General features: G+C 38.6%; 1 protein-coding gene across 1 annotated transcript in view; it reads left to right on the plus strand.

The window, feature by feature from the left end:
• The window catches only part of LOC126482218 (Down syndrome cell adhesion molecule-like protein Dscam2), a 172481-nt gene that overhangs the window by 95931 nt on the left and 57169 nt on the right, over positions 1-19381 (plus strand). Inside the window, exons 7-12 of the mRNA XM_050106197.1 lie at positions 7278-7433; positions 7632-7771; positions 8528-8796; positions 15685-15839; positions 16060-16077; positions 17689-17787. Coding sequence (XP_049962154.1) covers positions 7278-7433; positions 7632-7771; positions 8528-8796; positions 15685-15839; positions 16060-16077; positions 17689-17787 — 837 coding nt within the window. The remainder of the gene's footprint in view (positions 1-7277; positions 7434-7631; positions 7772-8527; positions 8797-15684; positions 15840-16059; positions 16078-17688; positions 17788-19381) is intronic.

The raw sequence follows: 19381 nt of genomic DNA on the forward strand, positions 1-19381 counted from the left end.
TTCCCAGTTGACATTATGTGTGAAGGAAAGTAGGTACTTCACCAAAGCAGCATGATCAAATGCATGTTTAGGCCTGAAAGTGAGACCCTTGGATAATACAGATACTTCAGGAGGGAGAGTTCTTTAGATAAGAGTTTGAGAACACTGTACAGTTGTGACTGGTTCTTGCGATTATGAGTTATTAGTGGTCTGGGAGGCAGTGATGAAGGCTGTGGGACGTTAAGGATGTTGGCCTAGCTCAGTTTGTAGGAGAGGAGTGGTGGTTGATGGTGTGGCTGTTTAGGGAGCTACAGAGGGACAGAAGGGGAAACACTACTGTTCAGGTAGTTTAGGAGAAAGTGCGATAACTTTCTGAGGTGAAGTTTGGCATTTGCTGCATTTTGAAGTTGAATACTTGCCATCACTGATGCCACCCATCCCTCTATATCAACATCCCCCCACACACATGGTGACCGAGCAAGGTGGTGCAGTGATTAGCACACTGGACTCACATTCGGGAGGACGACGGTTCAATCCGGCATCCGGCCACCCTCATTTAGGTTTTCCGTGATTTCCCTAAATCGCTCCAGTCAAATTCCAGGATGGTTCCTTTCAAAGGGCATGGCCGACTTCCTTCCCCATCCTTCCCTAATCTGATGAGACCGATGACCTTGCTGTCTGGTCTCCTCCCCCTAAACAACCCAACCAACCACATACATGATATGTCTGCTGCTGAACATTTCCTCTGTCAGCACCCACCTGATTCCAAATCTATGATATCCTTCCTGCTCACCTCAATCAACTTTGTACTTACAGACTGCTACCTCACCTTTTGAGGGCCAGATATACAAACAGATCAGGGGTATAGCCAGGGGAACCAGGATGGCTCCTTCCTACACCAATCATTCGTGGGTCACTCGGAGGGGGCTTTACTGGAATTCATAAGTCTTCAGCACTTGATTTTGCTTAGATACATTTCTGAATCTCGTGCCACTTTCCTTGATGTTGATCTCATCTTCACTGAGGCCAGCTACACACTTCTGTCCACATTAATAATAGTAACAAACCACAGTACTTGCATTTTGAGAGTTGCCATCCTCCCCATGTCAAATGTTCCCTCTCATACAGCCTTGGCATTTGAGACTAACGTATTTGTTTAGGTGCACAGCAATACACCACCACTCTCACCTCAGTCTTCACTGGCTGTAATTACACCACCAGCCTAGTTCAAAAGCAGATTTCCTGGGCCATCAAATCCAATTCTGGTACTGCTGATCCTTCCAAAAAACAACTTTAGAATACACCACTTCTCACCCAGTGTTATCCTGGTCTGGAATGTATTAATCAGCTACTTTTACCAGGCCATGACTTCCCAAAATCATGCCCCGAAATGAGATCCATTCTATCAGAGATTATTTCCACCACACTTAGAATAGCTTTTTGTTGCCCTCCAAACTCTGCAATATTGTTGTCAGACCCTATGCTCCTTCTGTACCCATCTCCCTACCCTATGCTTCTACCCCTGTGACTGTCCCCACTGCTAGACTAGCCCTATGCACCCACTCACCTACCACCACCTATACCAGCCCTGTAACTGGCAAAACATATGCTATCAAATGGAGTCATATACCACCTGTTATGTAAACACTGTTTGGCCTTTTACATCGGCATGACTACTACCAAATTATCTGTTAGGATGAATGACCATAGGCGGAGGGTGTATACTGGCAACATACAATAGTCTGTTGCAGAGCATGCTCTACCAACATAGCAGGCATGACCTCAGTGCCCGTTTCATGACACGCTCATCTGGATTCTTCCCCTTTGTAACATGCACCATCTGGATTCTTCCCCTAGACACCAGTTTCTCAGAAATTTGCAGGTGGGAACTAGTGTTACAACATGTTCTTGGTTCTTGCCACCCACCTGGCCTGAACTGACACTAATTTCTTATGTCTCAGCATTGCATTGCAGTAAGTGCCCCTTTCTCCACTCCATTTTAGTTTCCTACAGCTTTAATTTTCTTTCCAGTCTATTTTTTTGCTGTCCCCCTCCCTCCTCTGTTATGTACAATGCATGTAGCTTTTCACTCTTATTAACTCATGTGCAATATTTTAGCAGTAATCTCTGTCTTGCATATTACCCTGTCTTCCACCTTTAAGCTCTCCAGTTTTCAAATCTCATCCGGTGCACTCCCCAATGTCTTCCCTCCTCATCCTGTCCAATAATTCTTCTCTGACCCACAGTTCTGGGCGACTTTTTCTGAAATCTACCCCTTTTCCTGGACATCTCCAGTCCTTTCCCTTCACCCCTCTTTTTGCCCCTTCAACCCTTCTGCTGGAAGGAGCACACACACACACACACACACACACACACACACGCACACGCAAATGCAACTCACATACACATGACTACTGTCTGTAGCTGCCAAGGTCAGACTCTGAACAACTGCACATGAAAGGAGAAGAAAATCTTAGACAGATGAGATGGGGCAGGAAAGGAGAGGAATAAAAAGACTGTGGGTGCATTGGTCAAACAGAAGACTGTGTAGTGCTGGAATGGGAATAGAGAAGGGGGTAGTTGAGTAAAAGATAATGACTAACAAATGTTGAGACCAGGAGGGTTATATGAACGTAGTATATACTTAAGGGAAAGTCCCACCTGTGCAATTCAGAAAAGGAAGGATCCAGATGGTACATGCTGTGATGCAGTCATTGAAATGAAGAACATTGTGTATGCTGTGTGTGTGGTAACTTCATGGTCCACAGTTTGCCAGTGGCCATTCATGTATACAGACAGCTTGTTGGTTGTCATACCCACATAGAATGCAGCACAGAGGTTGCAACTTAGCTAGTAGATCACATGGTTAGTTTCACAGGGAGCCCAGCCTTTGTTGGGATAGGTGACACTTGTGACTGGAGTAGAGCAGGTGGTGGATGTATGGAACAGATCTTGCATCTAGGTTATTACAGGGATATGAGCTATCAGGTAAGGGATTGGGTGCAGGCTGCATCTGCAGTTGCTCACAGTACGGCCTCGGTAGCTGGAGACAGTGCTTGTGTGTGTGTGTGTGTGTGTGTGTGTATGTGTGTGTGTGTGTGTGTGTCTAAGCTGCAAGAAGGCTTTTTTGGCCAAAATTTGACTTGTTTAGTGTCTTTTTGTTGTGCCTGTCTTTGATTCAACATTTCCACTATATCGTGAGTAGCAATTATCCTTTATATAATATTGTCATTATTCAGTCCTGGATTTTTCATAGTCTCATATGATTCCATTTCAGATAGGCAAAAATGATCTGCTGACACAGGAAGTACACAGCACTGCTCACACACTAAATGAAATTTTCTGTTTTAAATTCCTTGGTCTCCAACTGAGTAACAAATTAAAACTGAATCAATGCACATAGGGTGCTGGCTTACTTTTCATATTTTCATTGCCTGTTTTCTCAGGGAATTATCTTCATGGACAAATCACAAAAAGTATTTATTCAGCTAAAGTAAGTTGTAAGAACATTGCGTAAACTAGATAACCACACATCTTGCAGAGGCTTTTTAAAGATCTTGTAATTTTGCACTATCTCCTTAGCAGATATATTCCTTAATGGTTTTCAATGATAACAAAAATCAGTTTCAGCTGATTTGTGATTTGCACAGTCAGTATGCAAGACACAAAAATAATTTTCATGCAGACTTTATCTCTTTCTCTTAGGCTGAGAGTGGAGTTATGTACTGTGGTGCAAAAGCATTCAACAAGCTTTTGTGTAACATAAAGCAAGAAACTGAAATCCATAGCAATTAAGAAGAAAATAAAAAATTTACCTTGTTAGCCACTAATACAAGCTACCAGACAATCTTTCAACATTCTACACTGCAAACAGTAGTGTTCATAGTAAATCTACATTAGATAAAAACAACTATTTAGTGTAACTAAGGAAGCAGCAGCTGCCCTTCTAATGTACTAAGTTAGATTTAGCTGGTGTAAGCACAAAATGTCTGAAGCAGTATAGTGATAGGTTTTGTTAGTGTAGTGTATAGTTAAGTTTCTAACAGTTGCTTTTATTCTATTTTTATTCAATCCACATCCTTGAAGATTTTCCTCCTTGATGAAATGTACAAAACACATAAATGAGTGAATGAATGAAGTCCTGCACAGAAATCATTATCAAAAAAGAAATGCAAATTTCAGTTGCAGGACTGCTTATAATTGAAGCCCACATTTTACCTGTTATGTACATTTTCTGTTCATTGCCACTTTATGAGATACCTGTCATTATGTATAACATTATCTGAGACTTATTTTGTGCACAGTGCTGAGCCTATCTTTTCATTGTTGAACCAGATTGGAATTAATGAGAGTTACTTAGTGCACATCTCTGAACAAACTCTGAATATCCATTAGCAATGGTTGTATCCCTCCTGTGTATTAAACAGAACGTCGTTCACGTATATGAGAATCAACAGTAAACCTAAGATTAAACTATGAGATACTTTGTTAGTAACTTAGCTCCTTTAATTCTTAAGCACATCTTTATTTGTTGGTCTTGAAGGATATGATTTAAGGTATCCATTTGCTACAACACTGATTTGCTAATCTCTCAAGTTTTCTAACAAAACTCTGTTAGTCATTTAAATTATAAAAAAATACGAGGGATGAAACTTAAATAGTGGCAACTATATATTCACAACTGAAACAAAAGTTATATGTTTGAACCTGTTACTTTCCTTCAAAGTAGTCACCAGCATTGTGTAGGACCCATTGCCAGTGATGTGGAAGGCGTAGTATACCGTTAGTAGAGCCTGTTCTGTTGATGGTGTAAATGGAGCAGTCTACTGCCTGTCGAATCTCTGGAACAGTTCTAATGCGAATGCATGAAGTGGTTCCTTCGTCTTTGGAATCAAATCAAAGTCACAAGGACTTAAGTCCTGGGAGTCTGGTGGATGATACAGTACTTCCTAGTCTCATCGACCGAACAGAGCAGCCACAGCTTGCACTGTATGCGCCCATGCATTGTCATGCAAAATGATGGGTGAGTTGCACAGAAAGTGTCGCCACTTCTTTCGCAAAGCTGGTCACAGGTGATACTCCAAAAACAAACAGTAATACTGTGCATTGACGGTCTGCCATGGAGGAATGTAATGCATTAGGATAACACTTTCATAGTTGTACAAGAGAATCACCATAACTTTAGACCACTCCATTTGCACCATCAACAGAACAGGCACTGCTAACAGTACAATACGCCTTCCACATCACTGCCAATGGGTTCTATACAATGCTGGTGACTACTTTGAAGGATAGTAACAGGTGCAAACATGTACCTATTTTGTATCGGTTGTGAATAAATAGTTGCCACTATTTAAGTTCCAACCCTCATACCAGCTGCTGACTTTAGTAGTTTCTAAGAATGAAAATGTAAATGAACATATCAAATGAACAGTCCTTTTGAAATCCATCATGAGAGTTAGTAATTACAAAATGTGTTATTATCCATATATCTCCTCTCAAATTTCTTGTACAAGCTAGTGAAAATCACATGGTTTAATATCAGTGGAGACACACCTTGAGCTAATATAAGTTGAGGTGTTACTTTAGTCACACACACATGACCACAGTCTCTGGTAGCTGAAGCCAGACTACAAGCAGCAACAGCAGTGCATGATGGGTGGGGGTATGGAGTTGGCTGTGGTGGGGAGGGGATAGAAGGGTAAATGTGGGGGATAGTAAAGTGCTGCTGGGGATCATGCAGGGATGAGGTGGAGAGAGGGTAGGGCAGTTAGATGCAGTCGGGAAGTTAGACGGAAGGCGAGAGAGAGAGAGAGAGAGAGAAGGGGGGGGGGGGGGGGGAGGCAGAAAAGGAGAGAAGTAAAAGGACTGGGTGTGTTGGTGGAATAAAGAGCTCTATAGTGCTGGAATGGGAACAGGGAAGGGGATAGATGTGTGAGAACAATGACTAATGAAGGTTGAGGCCAACAGGACTATGGAAATGTAGGATATATTGCAGGAAGCATTCGCACCTGCACAATTCTGAGATACTGGTGTTGGTGGGAAGAATCCATATGGCACAAGCTGAGAAGCAGTCATTGAAATGAGGAATGTCATCTTGGATGGTGTGCTCAGCAACATGGTGGTCCAGTTGTTTCTTGGCCATTCATGTGGACAGACAACTTGTTGGTTGTCATGCCCATGTAGAATGCAGTACAATGATTGTAGCTTAGCTTGTAGATCACAACTAGTTTCACAGGTAGGCCTGCCTTTGATGGCATAGGTGATGTTTGTGACTGGACTGGAGTAGCTGGTGATGAAGGGGCAGGGAGTGTAAAATTACTCTTGACTGTCAAACTTTTTTGGTGGAAGTGAAGAAAGACTCTTCCACTGTGAAGATTGTTGCTTAGTTTCACAATCATGGCCATAAATCCAGCTTTTGTCAGCTGTGACAATCTTTAAAAGACAATTTAGTTTTATATTAAAGCAGTTGTTTAATTTCTTGCAGAACTCCATGTAATGTTGCTTCTGATCATCTAGAACCAGCCATGCCACAAACTTCACTGAAATCCCTCTCATATCGAGTTACTCAGGCAGAATAGTTTCACATGTACCATAATTTGCTCGCAAAGTGTTATAGAGGTCTTGGGTGGTCAGTCAGTGATCTTGTGGAATGAAATCCCTCACTCTCTGAAGGTTTTCTGATGTGGTGCCAGTTGACAGCTGACAGGAACAACTACCATCATCATTTAATGGAAAATCTAGGTTAAAATGTAATATGTATGGAATATAGTTGTCATCATCATTTGATGTTCACCAGTTTTTGAAACAATTATACCAGTCATAAGTCTGTGTCTGATCTAAAGCATTGTATAAAAAAGCTTGCTTCACCATTTGATGTGTTTCTGCAGTAGTTTTGCCAAGTTTAAAACAAAGCTTATTACAGTCATGCAGCTCTTTGAGGTCAGCTTCTGCAAAACTGCAAACTCATGGAAATATGACAGTGTAAACGTGCTCACTGACATCTAATAAAACTGTCCACCTCACAGCTGTTGGTCACTCTGATTCAAGCAGAAAGTGTGGAGAAACACCTAGTGGTATTTCAGTGTACTAGTAACTGTTTGCTCACAAAATTCTAACTTTGGATACCACCTCATAATAATGCTTTCATTTTCTTTGCTGAGAATAGCTCCTTTTTTGAACCACTTCTTTCATCCATTATTTTGTTGCTTTGCTTTCCTGATACTGTCATAAAAATAACTCATGAATATTATAGTATCACTGTTACAGAAATTAAACAACAATATTTTAATGTCCAGAGGCTTCATCTCAGTCTGAATCTTCCACTGAAGAATGCAAAATGGAGTTAGTTGGGCTTCAAAAATATTGTAACTATAGCATGGAAGTGAGAGCTTACACCAGAGTGGGGGATGGTGTTTCAAGCAGACCTGTCTTCTGTAGAACACAGGAGGATGGTATGAAATGTGTTAGTACTGTTTTATAACTAAATATTTTGTTAGTATTCAGTTAATAGTTATTAGGCATGACTGCAGCATGTTTGTCAATAATGAACATTCCATTTTGTTATATATTGATGATTAATGAGTTATAATATCATATTATGAGAGGATAATTTTTCTATATCACAAATCATTTTATTTATAAATTGACAGTCCCTGATAAGCCTGAAGACATTAAAGCACTGGCTGCTAATGCAAAAACATTGCTAATTTCTTGGAAAAAGCCAAAATCTCCAAATGGAATAATAAAAAGATACAATTTATACATGAGGTCCCTGGATGGTGCACATCTGGTAAATATTCTCATAATTCAAAATATGTTAGAAATACATGTGGTAGATATATTTCTGTTTGACATAAAAAAAGAGCAAATTCATTGCAACTTGATTCAGAGTACTAAATTCACAACAGGATAACATATTAAACAAGCCTGCCACTCACAGATTTGCTTTTATGACTGGATCAAACCAGATGTTTTATTTCTGATAAACTCCACAGAGCAGGATACTTACATACTAAATAAAAACCTGCCATATCTGTGACAACTTCAGTTCATATTATAAGTTTGACTGCTTGTGTAAATAATCCTGAGATCATATTGTAGAGCACTGCCCCCCCCCCCCCCCCCAATCAATGTACACACACAGCAAAAACTGAAGTACATCTACATGCACAGACTGCAAATATGGCCATTGAATACAAAAGTTGTCAGAACCATATTGGACAAGGAATAGATATTGCAAAGACTGAATATCAGCATTCTGAATTACAATCGAGAGTGCGGTTGCCTTGTCTGCAACGAACTTCTGTTTTCTAAACTTTCATTTCTATATTTTGGGCAGTTACTGCTGTTGTGTTATCTTGATCTGAAGTCACTTAATATGTTAACAAAAAAAATCAGAACTTTTGCATTGATTATATCTTTGTCAGTTTTTTGTAGAATAATTATATTGCCTAGTATTACAAAAATCTTTTTTTAAGAAAACTTTTACTTTCAGCTTCTAAATCAGTTTACTTTGACATTATAAAACATTTTAGTTTATCTACAGTTGAAAGAAGAATATGAAATACCTCCAAGCCAGACACACTACTTTGTGTCACATCTTGTTCCACACCATCGATATGAATTCTGGGTGACTGCAGCCACAATGGTTGGGGAGAGCCAACCCAGTCTGCATGTGATACAGGCACCATCAGAGCAAGTGCCAGCAAAGATTGCCTCATTTGGTGACCATGTGGTGGGTGCCAGAGGGGAAGAACTTGCCCTGCCATGTCTTACTGTTGGGCTTCCTCAGCCCACAATAATATGGAAGAAGGGGTTAGTAATCTTTAGCACCATTTAAGTTACATTTTCCTTTTTTTTTTGATATGCTAGACAGTTCATAAAGCAACCATGGTTGTCTGGATTTACTAGATGTAAACGATGACATTTCTTTTTGAAAGGGAGTGACTGATAGGGAGATTGTACTGTGGCAAGAAACCTTTTAATGGTTCAATGAATAAATCACTTGATATCTTCTACCTACCTTACCTACCCTCTTTTCTGATTTTTCACAACTTTCTCTTGCATCTCTTTCCTATTTCATATGTTTCCCTCTCTTTGTAAACATATATTTCCTGGTGTATTTTCTTGGTCTGTTCTTTTCATATCAGATGTTTCATTCACCACCTCCCTTCATTATTTCATTCAGTTTTATGCTATTAATCTGAATTTTGCGTTACATATGTGACCTCTAATAACATTCTGTCACTTCTAGCATGAGTACTCGACTTGACTTGGACACTTCGCATATGCAACTCCTTTTCTTGTTCTGCCTCTGATGCACTCATAGACAGTGTATATGAAATGTCCCTCTTAGTTTGGTTATAATAAAATTAAGTCTGTGAAGTCTTTTAAAACTGCTGTTTAATTACAACTGCAATAACTGCATCAAACCAGTCAGGTAGCTGTGAACTGATTGTCTCAAGCAAGTGCAAACAGCAGAAGTGAAGTGGTACTTGCCATGTCCTGATGTCTGGTAACTAATGCATCATGGAGTTGTTGTTGTTGTTTTTGTTGTTGTTGTCATGGTCTCTAGTTCAAAAACTGGTTTGATGCAGCTCTTCATTCTACTTACTCTATCCCATGCAGGCTTCTTCATCTCAGAATAACTATTGCAAATCACATCCATTTGAACTTGCATACTGTACTTGTCTCTTGGTCTCCCTCTGCAATGTTTGCTCTCCACACTTCCCTCCAATGTAAAATTGACAATTCCTTAATGTCTCAAAATGTGTCCATCAACTGTTCACTTCTTTTAGTCAAGTTATGCCATAAATTTCATTTTTCCCCAATTCTATTCAATACTTCCTCATTAGTTACACTTAATTTTCAGCATTCTTCTGTAGCACCACATTCAAAACTTCTATTCCCTTCTCCTCTAAACTGCTTATCATGCATATTTCACATCCATAAAATACTACACTTCAAACAAATGACTTCAGAAAAAGACTTCCTAATCCTTAAATTTATATTCAGTGTTAACAAAATGCTCTTCTTTATAAAGGCTTTGCTTGGCATTGCCATTCTACAATTTATATCCTCTCTGCTATGTCCATCATAAGTTATTTAATTGCCCAAATAACCTGCTGCTTTTAGTGACTCGTCTTCTGATCTAATTCCCTCAGTGTCATCTGATTTAATTCGACTACGTTCCACTACCTTTGTGTTTGTTAATGTTCATCTTAGGTCCTCCTTCCAAGCCATCCATTCCATTCAACTGCTCTTCCAAGTCCTTTGCTCTCTCTGACAGAATTACAATGTCACTGGCATGCTCAGTATATAGATGGAATAACTTTGGGAGTGGGCTACAACACAGGTCGTCAACATGCTCCCTAATGCCTATTACCGGGTATTCCAGCTTTCAATATAAGTGGTAGGCAGTAGTGGTTTTAAAAACATTTTCATTTGGTTTCCATAAAATGTTGACATAAAGTATTTGTTAACTAAATATTATGATGTGTGCACACTGTGTGCAGATGCAGGAGGAGCTGACCGCAATTTGCAGACAGACAGACAGTTATGCAAAATACTTTTGAAAACATTTTCTAAAAGGTCTTAATTAACTAGCTCAGTAGCCCACAAACAATGGAAGTACCTTAGCTAAAATAGAAATGGGAATTAGCAACGATAATGGCATTATAGCAGTTATGATTATGAAAGTTAATAAATTAATTAAGAAGGTTAGGTGAGCATTTCTACTAGAAAGATCACATAAGCAGTTGTTAGCATCTCACTTAGACAGTAAACTGACATCACTTAGTTCCAGTAAGATGGACATAGAGTAATTGTGGGCAATGTTTAAGCAGATTGTAAATCGTCATCTGAAGAATGTGTAGTAAGTCAATTAATGATGGAAAGACCCATCATGGTTTAATAATGATATTCAGAAAATGCTGAGGAAGCAGAGGCTATTGCACTCTCACTTCAAAAGAGAACAAGCAAATGATGACAAGTAAAGATTAGTAGAGATTCGTGTGTTTGTTAAAAGATCTATGCATGAAGCATACAAGTACTACCACCATCATATTTTAGAGAAAGATCTGGCAGAGAATCCTATATAAAATCACTAAGTGGGTTTAGGGTTTCCATCCAGTCACTTGTTGACCTGTCTGGTGTGGCAGTTGAAGATAGTAAACTGAAAGCCAAGGTTTTAAATCTGATGTCCATGAACTCATTCATGCAGGAGAATCGTACAAACATACCATAATTTGACAACTGGATAGACTCCCATATCGACAAAATAGTAATAAGCATCTCTGGCATAGGGAAGCAACTGAAAGATTTGAAAGCAAGTAAATCACAAGGTCCAGGTGGAATCCAAGTTCAGTTTTGCAAAGAGTAAGGCATTAGCCTCATACTGAGCTTTTATTTATCATGAATCTTATCACCCAACACAAAGTCCCAAGTGACTGGAAAAAAGTGCAGGTGACTCATGTGTGTAAGAAGGGTAAAAGAACTGACCCATAAAATTGCAGACCACATGATATACTGTGAACTATGGATGAAGGGCAGCTGGCAGTTTCCATATTTCTAGATTCTGGAAAGTATTTGACATGGTGCTCCACTGCACACTGTTAATGAAGGTACAAGCATATGGAATGAATTCCCCGCTATGTGAGTGTCTCAAAGATTTATAAGTTACAGAACCCAGTATGTTGTCCTCTATGGCGAGTGATCATTGGAAGGCGAGTGTTCATCAGAGACAAGGGTATTGTTAGGAACTCCCCAGGGAAGTTAAGACCACTGTTGTTCTCTATATACATACATGATTTGGCAGATGGGTTGGGCAACAATCTACAGTTGTTTGCGAATGGTGCTGTGGTGTACGGTAAGGTGTCAAAGTTGAGTGACTGTAAAAAGATACAAGAAGACTTAGACAAGATTTCTAATTGGTGTGATGAATGGCAGATGGCCCTAAATGTGGGAAAATGTCAGTTAATGTGAATGAGTAGGAAAAAGAAACCTGCAATGTTCAGATACAGCATTAGTAGTGTACTGTTTGACACAGTCACATTTGTTAAATATGTGGCCGTAATATTGCAAAGTGATATGAAATGGAAGGAGCATGTGAGGACTATGGTAGGGAAGGTGAATGACTGACTTCAGTCTGTTGGGAGAATTTTGGGAAAGTGTGGTTCATCTGTAAAGGAGACCACATATAGGATGCTGGTGCAACCTGTTCTTGAATACTGCTCAAGTGTTTGAGACCCATGCCTGGTCAGATTAAAGGAGGACACTGAAGCAATTCACAGGACAGGCTGCTAGATTTGTTACCAGTAGGTTCAGACACCACCTAAATGTTATGGAAGTGTTTTGGGAACTCAAATATGAATCCCTGGAGGGAAAGTGGTGATCATTTCAAAGGACACTATTGAAAAAATTTAGAGAACCAGCATTTGAATCTGACTGCCAAATGGTTCTACTGCTGCCAACATACATTATTCATAAGGACCACGAAGATAAGATACAAAAAATTAGGGCTCATATGGTGGCATATAGACAGTCATTTTTCCGTTGCTCTATTTGCATGTAGAACAGAAAAGGAAATAACGTAGTGATATAGTCTCTGCCAGGCTTCGTATGGTGGCTTGCGGATTACCTACGTGGATGTGGATGTGGGTGGATGGATTTGATACCCTTCAACTGTTATGACTGCTGTTTCTGTCTGACTTTAGCATTAATAATATCAGGTATTCCTAACCATTCAAATTTGGTCTCATATTATATCACATATACTCTATTGTAATTTTTTTTATTATTTGATTATTGTAGAAAGCCAAAGTGCCTTGCAGTTCACACTCATAATGAGATCCTAAATATGTGCATATCTTTTGGAATCATGTTGTTGTTGTGTGATCTTCAGTCCAGAGATTGGTTTGATGAAATTTCTCTTCTCCCAAATTCTACTCAATACCTCCTCATTTGGAATCATATACATGTAAAAAATACTTACACAATGTTATGTAACCATCCGACACTAGTTTCCTCTGCTATCTCTCTTCTTACTTGAGATTTCTAATGACCCTTTTTCTTTCTTTCAGAACCTGGCATTACTGTCAGTGAATCCGTTATGATGTATGGATAGAGCATCCATAGGCTACATTATGTATTCAACTTTGTTCAGTCAATGAAGATGTTCATAGTACTAAGCACCTGTCTGAGGGTGATTTTTAAAGGGGTCAGAACAAATCATAGCAAGCATTATTCCATGTCTGTTTTAATGTACAACATTGTAGCTCCTCAATTAAAAGGGTTTTTGTATATTAGAGATTTTTGATCATATTAACCTCATGAATTACAAATGATACAACCAGGAACTCATAATATAGAAAACATCAGTATGCTTACAAGCTATAAATACACATATACAATAGCCTACACACAGAACACAACAGGAATTATGCGTAACTTATACTCATGAGCAGCTGTGTTTTAAATGGCTATTGTGTGTGATAGCATCTCTGTGATCATGGTAAATGGATTGATGTGTCGCATTACTGAGATGTAGCCAAACTTTGCACTGGCGATTGCCAAGACAGTTGAGTATAGTATAGGGAAGATACAGGGTGTCCAGTGAAGGATTCCCTGGTTTCAAAAACTAAGTATCTTCAAAACTAAGATCGATAGGTGAGTGCAACAAATGATTTGTTTATTGTGGAAGCTGTAAGAACTTTGTACAGAAGGTTTGAAGTAGTTTAAAACCTGCTAACATATGGTACTATGATCACAATATTTATCACTTATAAATAGTGTGCCACAGCTCAGAGCAATCAGTTCCACCATCAAAACATGAAAGGAAGTCAGCTTACTAGAGGAAGAGGTTCAAATCATGTATTTCTTTGAACAATGTGTTTTTCTGGTACTGGTATACCACAGGTTAGAACAGAGTCCTGCAGCAAAAAGGCACAGTTTTCAAACATGACTTAATGTTCCAAAATGACCCGAAGTGGAAACAATGGACAGCCAGCATGGCTGATGATCTAGCAGGGAATGTTGGCCCCAGGCAAACAGTAATTACTCCTGAAGATGTAGCCATGGTTTCTGGAATTATTCAGCAAAAGCTGAGAAAATCCATCTGAAGAATTGCAGCAGACACTGGTTGAAGCAATCCAGCATGCAGAACATGCTGAGACACAGCCCACATGTTTTCATTCAAAATTCAAACTCACCCGGTCATACATGTATGGGTGTGCAGCAGAGGACTGACTTTGCAAACTATATTCTCTCAATCATTGATAGTGAAGGAATTGATATTGGCTGCATCTGGTTCACAGATGAAGCACACTGCCACCTGAATAGAGCCATGAATAAATAAAACTAGTGATTTTGGGGTTCTGAAAATCCCCATTTCTGTGAAGCCAAACCAAGTAACAATTTGGGCTGTAGTATTTGGCTATGGCATGTTTGCATATTTTTCTGTGCTAGCAAAGATCATTGGTGAACATTATGTTGTGATTTTGGCACAATTTGTCATGACACAGCAAGAATTGGAGGATCAACCAGGCACCAAGAGGTTCATGCAAGATTGCTCCTGATCACATGGAACCGAACAAGTGTTTCGCTCTTGGTGATGAATACTTCAGGAACAGAGTCATTGTGTTGGATTATTCCTCATTTACTGGCACAGGGATAGACTGGCCTCTAATTTGTATGACCTGGCCCCTTGCAACTATTATTTATAGGGTATGTTGAAAGACACTATCTCGTAGAACCATTTCACCATACTGGATGAGCTCGAATTGTCAATCTGTATGGCATCTGACTCCATTTCTATTGAGAAACTACAGGATGTGATGGCAAATTTCATTGTTCATTTGCACTATCTCCATACCACAGTGGTGGACATTTTGAAAAGATTGTGAAATGATTGTAAAGATTGCAGGATGCTGATTCTGTATGAGCTGCACAGTGTACAGTGCCTTGTGTTAGCAGCTTTTCTTAACTATTTCATAACTTGAAACTTCATGGCAGATTAAAACTATGTGCTGGACCAGGACTTGATCCTGGGACTTGTGTATTTCACAGGCAAATGCTTCACCAATTGAGCTACCAAAAGGTGACTCAAGACCTGACCTCACAGTTCAGTTCCATCAGTACCTCTTCTCCTACTTCTGAACTTCACAGAGGTTCTTCTGCTGTACCAGTCATGCAAGGCATGCAGGGAACCTGTGTGAAGTCTGGAAGACAGAAGAAGAAGTATTGATGGGAGTGCAGCTGTGAGGGTGGGCCATATTTGTACTTGGATACCTCAATCGATAGAGCACTCGAGCACAAAAGGCAAAGATCCCAAGTTTGAGTCCCAGTCTACCACACAGTATTAATCTGCCAGGAAGTTCCAACCAATTTACTTTATCTTTAACTAATAGGAAGCAGAGAATTATGTTAGGCAGATCTATCAGTTTTTCATAAGGCACCATCTTCTGACAGGGCGCTAATAATTAATGGTAGGTCTAAGGGTTTGATGTTCTGTTCACTGTTGTCTTTGTTATGTATGAATGTCACTTCCTGTATCAAAATATTGCTGATCATTTCTCCATTGTGATATGTATCCCTATCTTTGTTGATGTCAACACTACCACATCCCCTTACAAGCGTTTTGATAGTAAAAATTTATTTTCTTATCTTATTTTTTCCAATAGACTCTTACATGTAAATGACTTACAGGGGGAAAAATATCCAGGAAAATGGTCAGATTCGCATCAACACAGAATGGACTCTTCACATGATGTCACTACAAACAACAGATGCAGGAAATTATTCTTGTAGAGTAGAAAACGTACTGGGAACTGATGAAATAACATACACTGTCACAGTGAAAAGTAAGTAAAATAATATATGTCAGTATTTCATATTGTTAAGTGATTAGCTGAAAAAGATCAGTGATGTAAATTATTGCATGTAACTTGGTTTTTAAGTTGATGAATGTTCTTAATTTCCTAGGTTTTAAGACTTCTCTGAGAGCTGTAGTATTATGAAGGAAATCATTGCTGAAAATCTAAGTATAAAAGAATCCTTTTCTCTTCTTACATGCCTCCAAAGCCCGAAGGAGTCATGGTGGTAAGCACAATAATGAAATTTCCAAATTTCTACTCTGTCTTTAGGAACAAGTTCATTAACACACCGTCATACCAGCTGCAAGCAAGCACCTAAATATTCTAAAGATATTAAAACAAAGTTATGTTCTTTGGTGCAATTTTAAGTGTGGGGAAGATGTAATTTATGTAATTTTATGAATGCAATTACAAATTCAGATAGAGATATTTCACTAACTCTGTTTTAGCTACTTTGTAGTACTCATTAAATAATGAAGGAGAAATTGATAAGCTTCCAATATATAATGAACATTGAGAATTGTAATACAAAATTGCTCAACTGAAAAGAACATATCCATGCATCTCTGTTATATAATTAATGAAGGTGTGATAACATTTGTATGGCATACGAGTCACTGGCCAATGAAAATTGTATGCACAAAACCATTGCCTCTAAACATCAAAATAGTTCCTTTCTCTACTTTATTGGGCGTCTACAACAGTCTGATTTTGTAATCTCTCACTCTTGATTTCTTTTGCTTTATAATTGATTGTACACTTCAGTTTTTACATTGAAATAATTGACAGATATGAGTCAATTATGCTTTTTCATGAGATGACAATTTTAGTAAAACTGCAAGGAAAGAGAATTTTTATCCAGTACTAACCTTCAGAAAGTGAAATTCTAGTTCTGCTGAGACACACATTTAAGTAAAAAGAACCTACTCTTAAGTTTATGAACTGTTAGTTCTTCCTCAGGAAGGAAAGAGGGATATGTCTGGGTAGGTTGTAAAGAGGTACACCTAACTCAGACCCCACGTTGAAAGTGGCCGACATATTGTGATGAGAAAGGTAGAGAAAGATGAAGGCATGTTGGTAAGGACCATGACAGCTTCAGCCGGAAATGATAAAAGGACAGAGTGGGATGTAAAGATGTTAGAGAGGGAAAGAAATGAGAAATGGAAGGAATAGTATAGTTAATAACAGAGATTAAAGAAGAAAAGGAGATGGGAGAAAATGAAAGAGAGGTGAAAAATGATAATAGAAACATTTCAGAAAATAATGATAATGAACAGTAAATTCCTCTTTATTTATTTACATACATATTCCATAGATCCTTACAAGTGATTAAGATGCTAGGATATGGAATGAGTTGAGGAATATATAGATGTCGATTACATAGAACACTGCAGAGTTAATTTGTAGAAACAGTTGCAAGGAAACTAAAACAAAGAACAAGACAGAAGCTAAGTAGAAAAAGGCCATCATACAAGGATTAGCAATGTTATAGACTACATATACAAACAGTAAAAGTATATGCATAAAAAGTCTCTATGTCCCTTTTGAAAACCTTTCTTAATAAACTCACCAAGCTCCTTAATTTGAGCTAATTATTTTTGTGAGGACGATTATTATTCTACTTTAGATTGTTAACAAACATGAGCACACACATTTCAAAGCTGTTAAAGCATTATTAATATTTTGGTGTCAGTTGGTACTTGTAATTGTTGCTATGTCAGTTGGTACTTGTAATTGTTGCTACATTTATGATTGAATGTAATTATTTCAACTGTAAGTGATCTGTTTTTTTTTTTTTTGTTTTTTTTTTTTTTTTTTAACTGTTTCATTCTTATAGCCCCACTTGCTCCAGTTGATTTTAAAGTGTCTTCTGCTACGGAAACCAGCATGTTACTTCAGTGGACAACACCCGGCAATAGTATATATGTGCCCGAAGGTATGAAAGATGGAATTAAATGTTATAACTTTGCAATCCTGTAGTTGACTTTCATACTTTTTAATTGCACAAATTATATTGGTGAGAAATGTAAAGTGAATGCTCCACAAAACACTGCACATTGACTTGTAGAGTACAAATGTGTATGTAGACATGATGTATCTGCATGTCACACTAATGGAGACCTGTAAAGGCAATTATATGAAATACGTTGTATAGGAACCATGTATTGAGCACAAAAATAAAGTTACAACAACCATATTTGACCTGCAGAAAGAGAAGTTTGTTTCTTGAAGCATCACCCTGGTTCAGTATATGATTTCTATATGTCCACATGATCTTCATGAGCTCGGTTTTTGCCATTAACTGCTTTTTGGAAAGAGCATAGTGTGGGCTTGTGAGATGAACAATTTTGTGGAAGGTGAACAATGGATATACTGTAGTAATCTGTCTATTTTCTACATCTACTGATTACTACAGCAAGCATAGTGCACACCGACATTAAAACAGCGCACTCACTACTACATGAGGTTGCCATCAGGGGCAGCCCAGTAACCAACCACTGTCACCTGGGCAACCATGTGCCTGCAACACTACACCAGCAATGCCTGATGGGGATAGTGTCTTTATAAGGACATGCACGGACCTCCTCGCCCTCAGTTGATAATGTCAAAAAAGGAAAGTTGCTGCTCACCATACAGCGGAGATGCTGAGTCGCAATAGGCATGATAAAAAGATTCACACAATCATAGCTTTCGACCATTAAGGCCTTTGTCAGCAGTAGACACACATTCACACAAACAGGCACACACACACACACTCATGTGAATGCAACTTGTAATTATCACAAAATATTTACTGAATGTTTATTCACTAAATGTAGCATGCGCTCCTACAGCTGATACAGGCAAACTGAGTAAGCCCCTCCACTGTTTACCTTTTGAGATGCTTGAGAACATGGTAAAGTAAACTAAACAACTTATTATATGAGACTTTGTTACATGGACATTTTTCACCTTAGAAGATGTGGAGTCACAGGGTACTTCCATTTGCCAAACTACAGCAGATCTGTGGAGTAGGAGATGTCCTTTCTGAACATGTAATGGAAAAGAAAAAAAGAAAATATCCTGAACCATTCATACATACAATCAGCACAATAACAGTAAACATAAAAGCTAAATCATTTATGTAATTGCATAAAATATCATGACACATACCCAGAGTTATGAGTAACTGACTATACAATAACAGACTGACACAACTAAAGTATACCACAACACAACAACTTGAACCACACAACTGTCTGCAAGCCAACTCTTGCCAGACTAATATGACCTAGAATACTATGATACAGGAAGATATTGAAACACTAAGTTGGCCCTGTTGATGGAGTACCAAAGTAATGAATGTGCTCATATCCACCACCAAAAATCTTTCAGCCTTTCTGTGAAGAAGCAGTTGGATCTCAGAAATTGTGCAATTGTGGATCACATTTATTATCATTGCTTTTCTGTTGTTACTGCTACTACTACCTCTCAACTTAGTTGACATTTCTTTTAATGCTTGGTATGTCTGCTCAATGTGCCTCCTTAAT

Source organism: Schistocerca serialis, chromosome 5, assembly GCF_023864345.2.
Source record: "Schistocerca serialis cubense isolate TAMUIC-IGC-003099 chromosome 5, iqSchSeri2.2, whole genome shotgun sequence".
Taxonomy (NCBI): Eukaryota; Metazoa; Arthropoda; class Insecta; order Orthoptera; family Acrididae; genus Schistocerca; species Schistocerca serialis.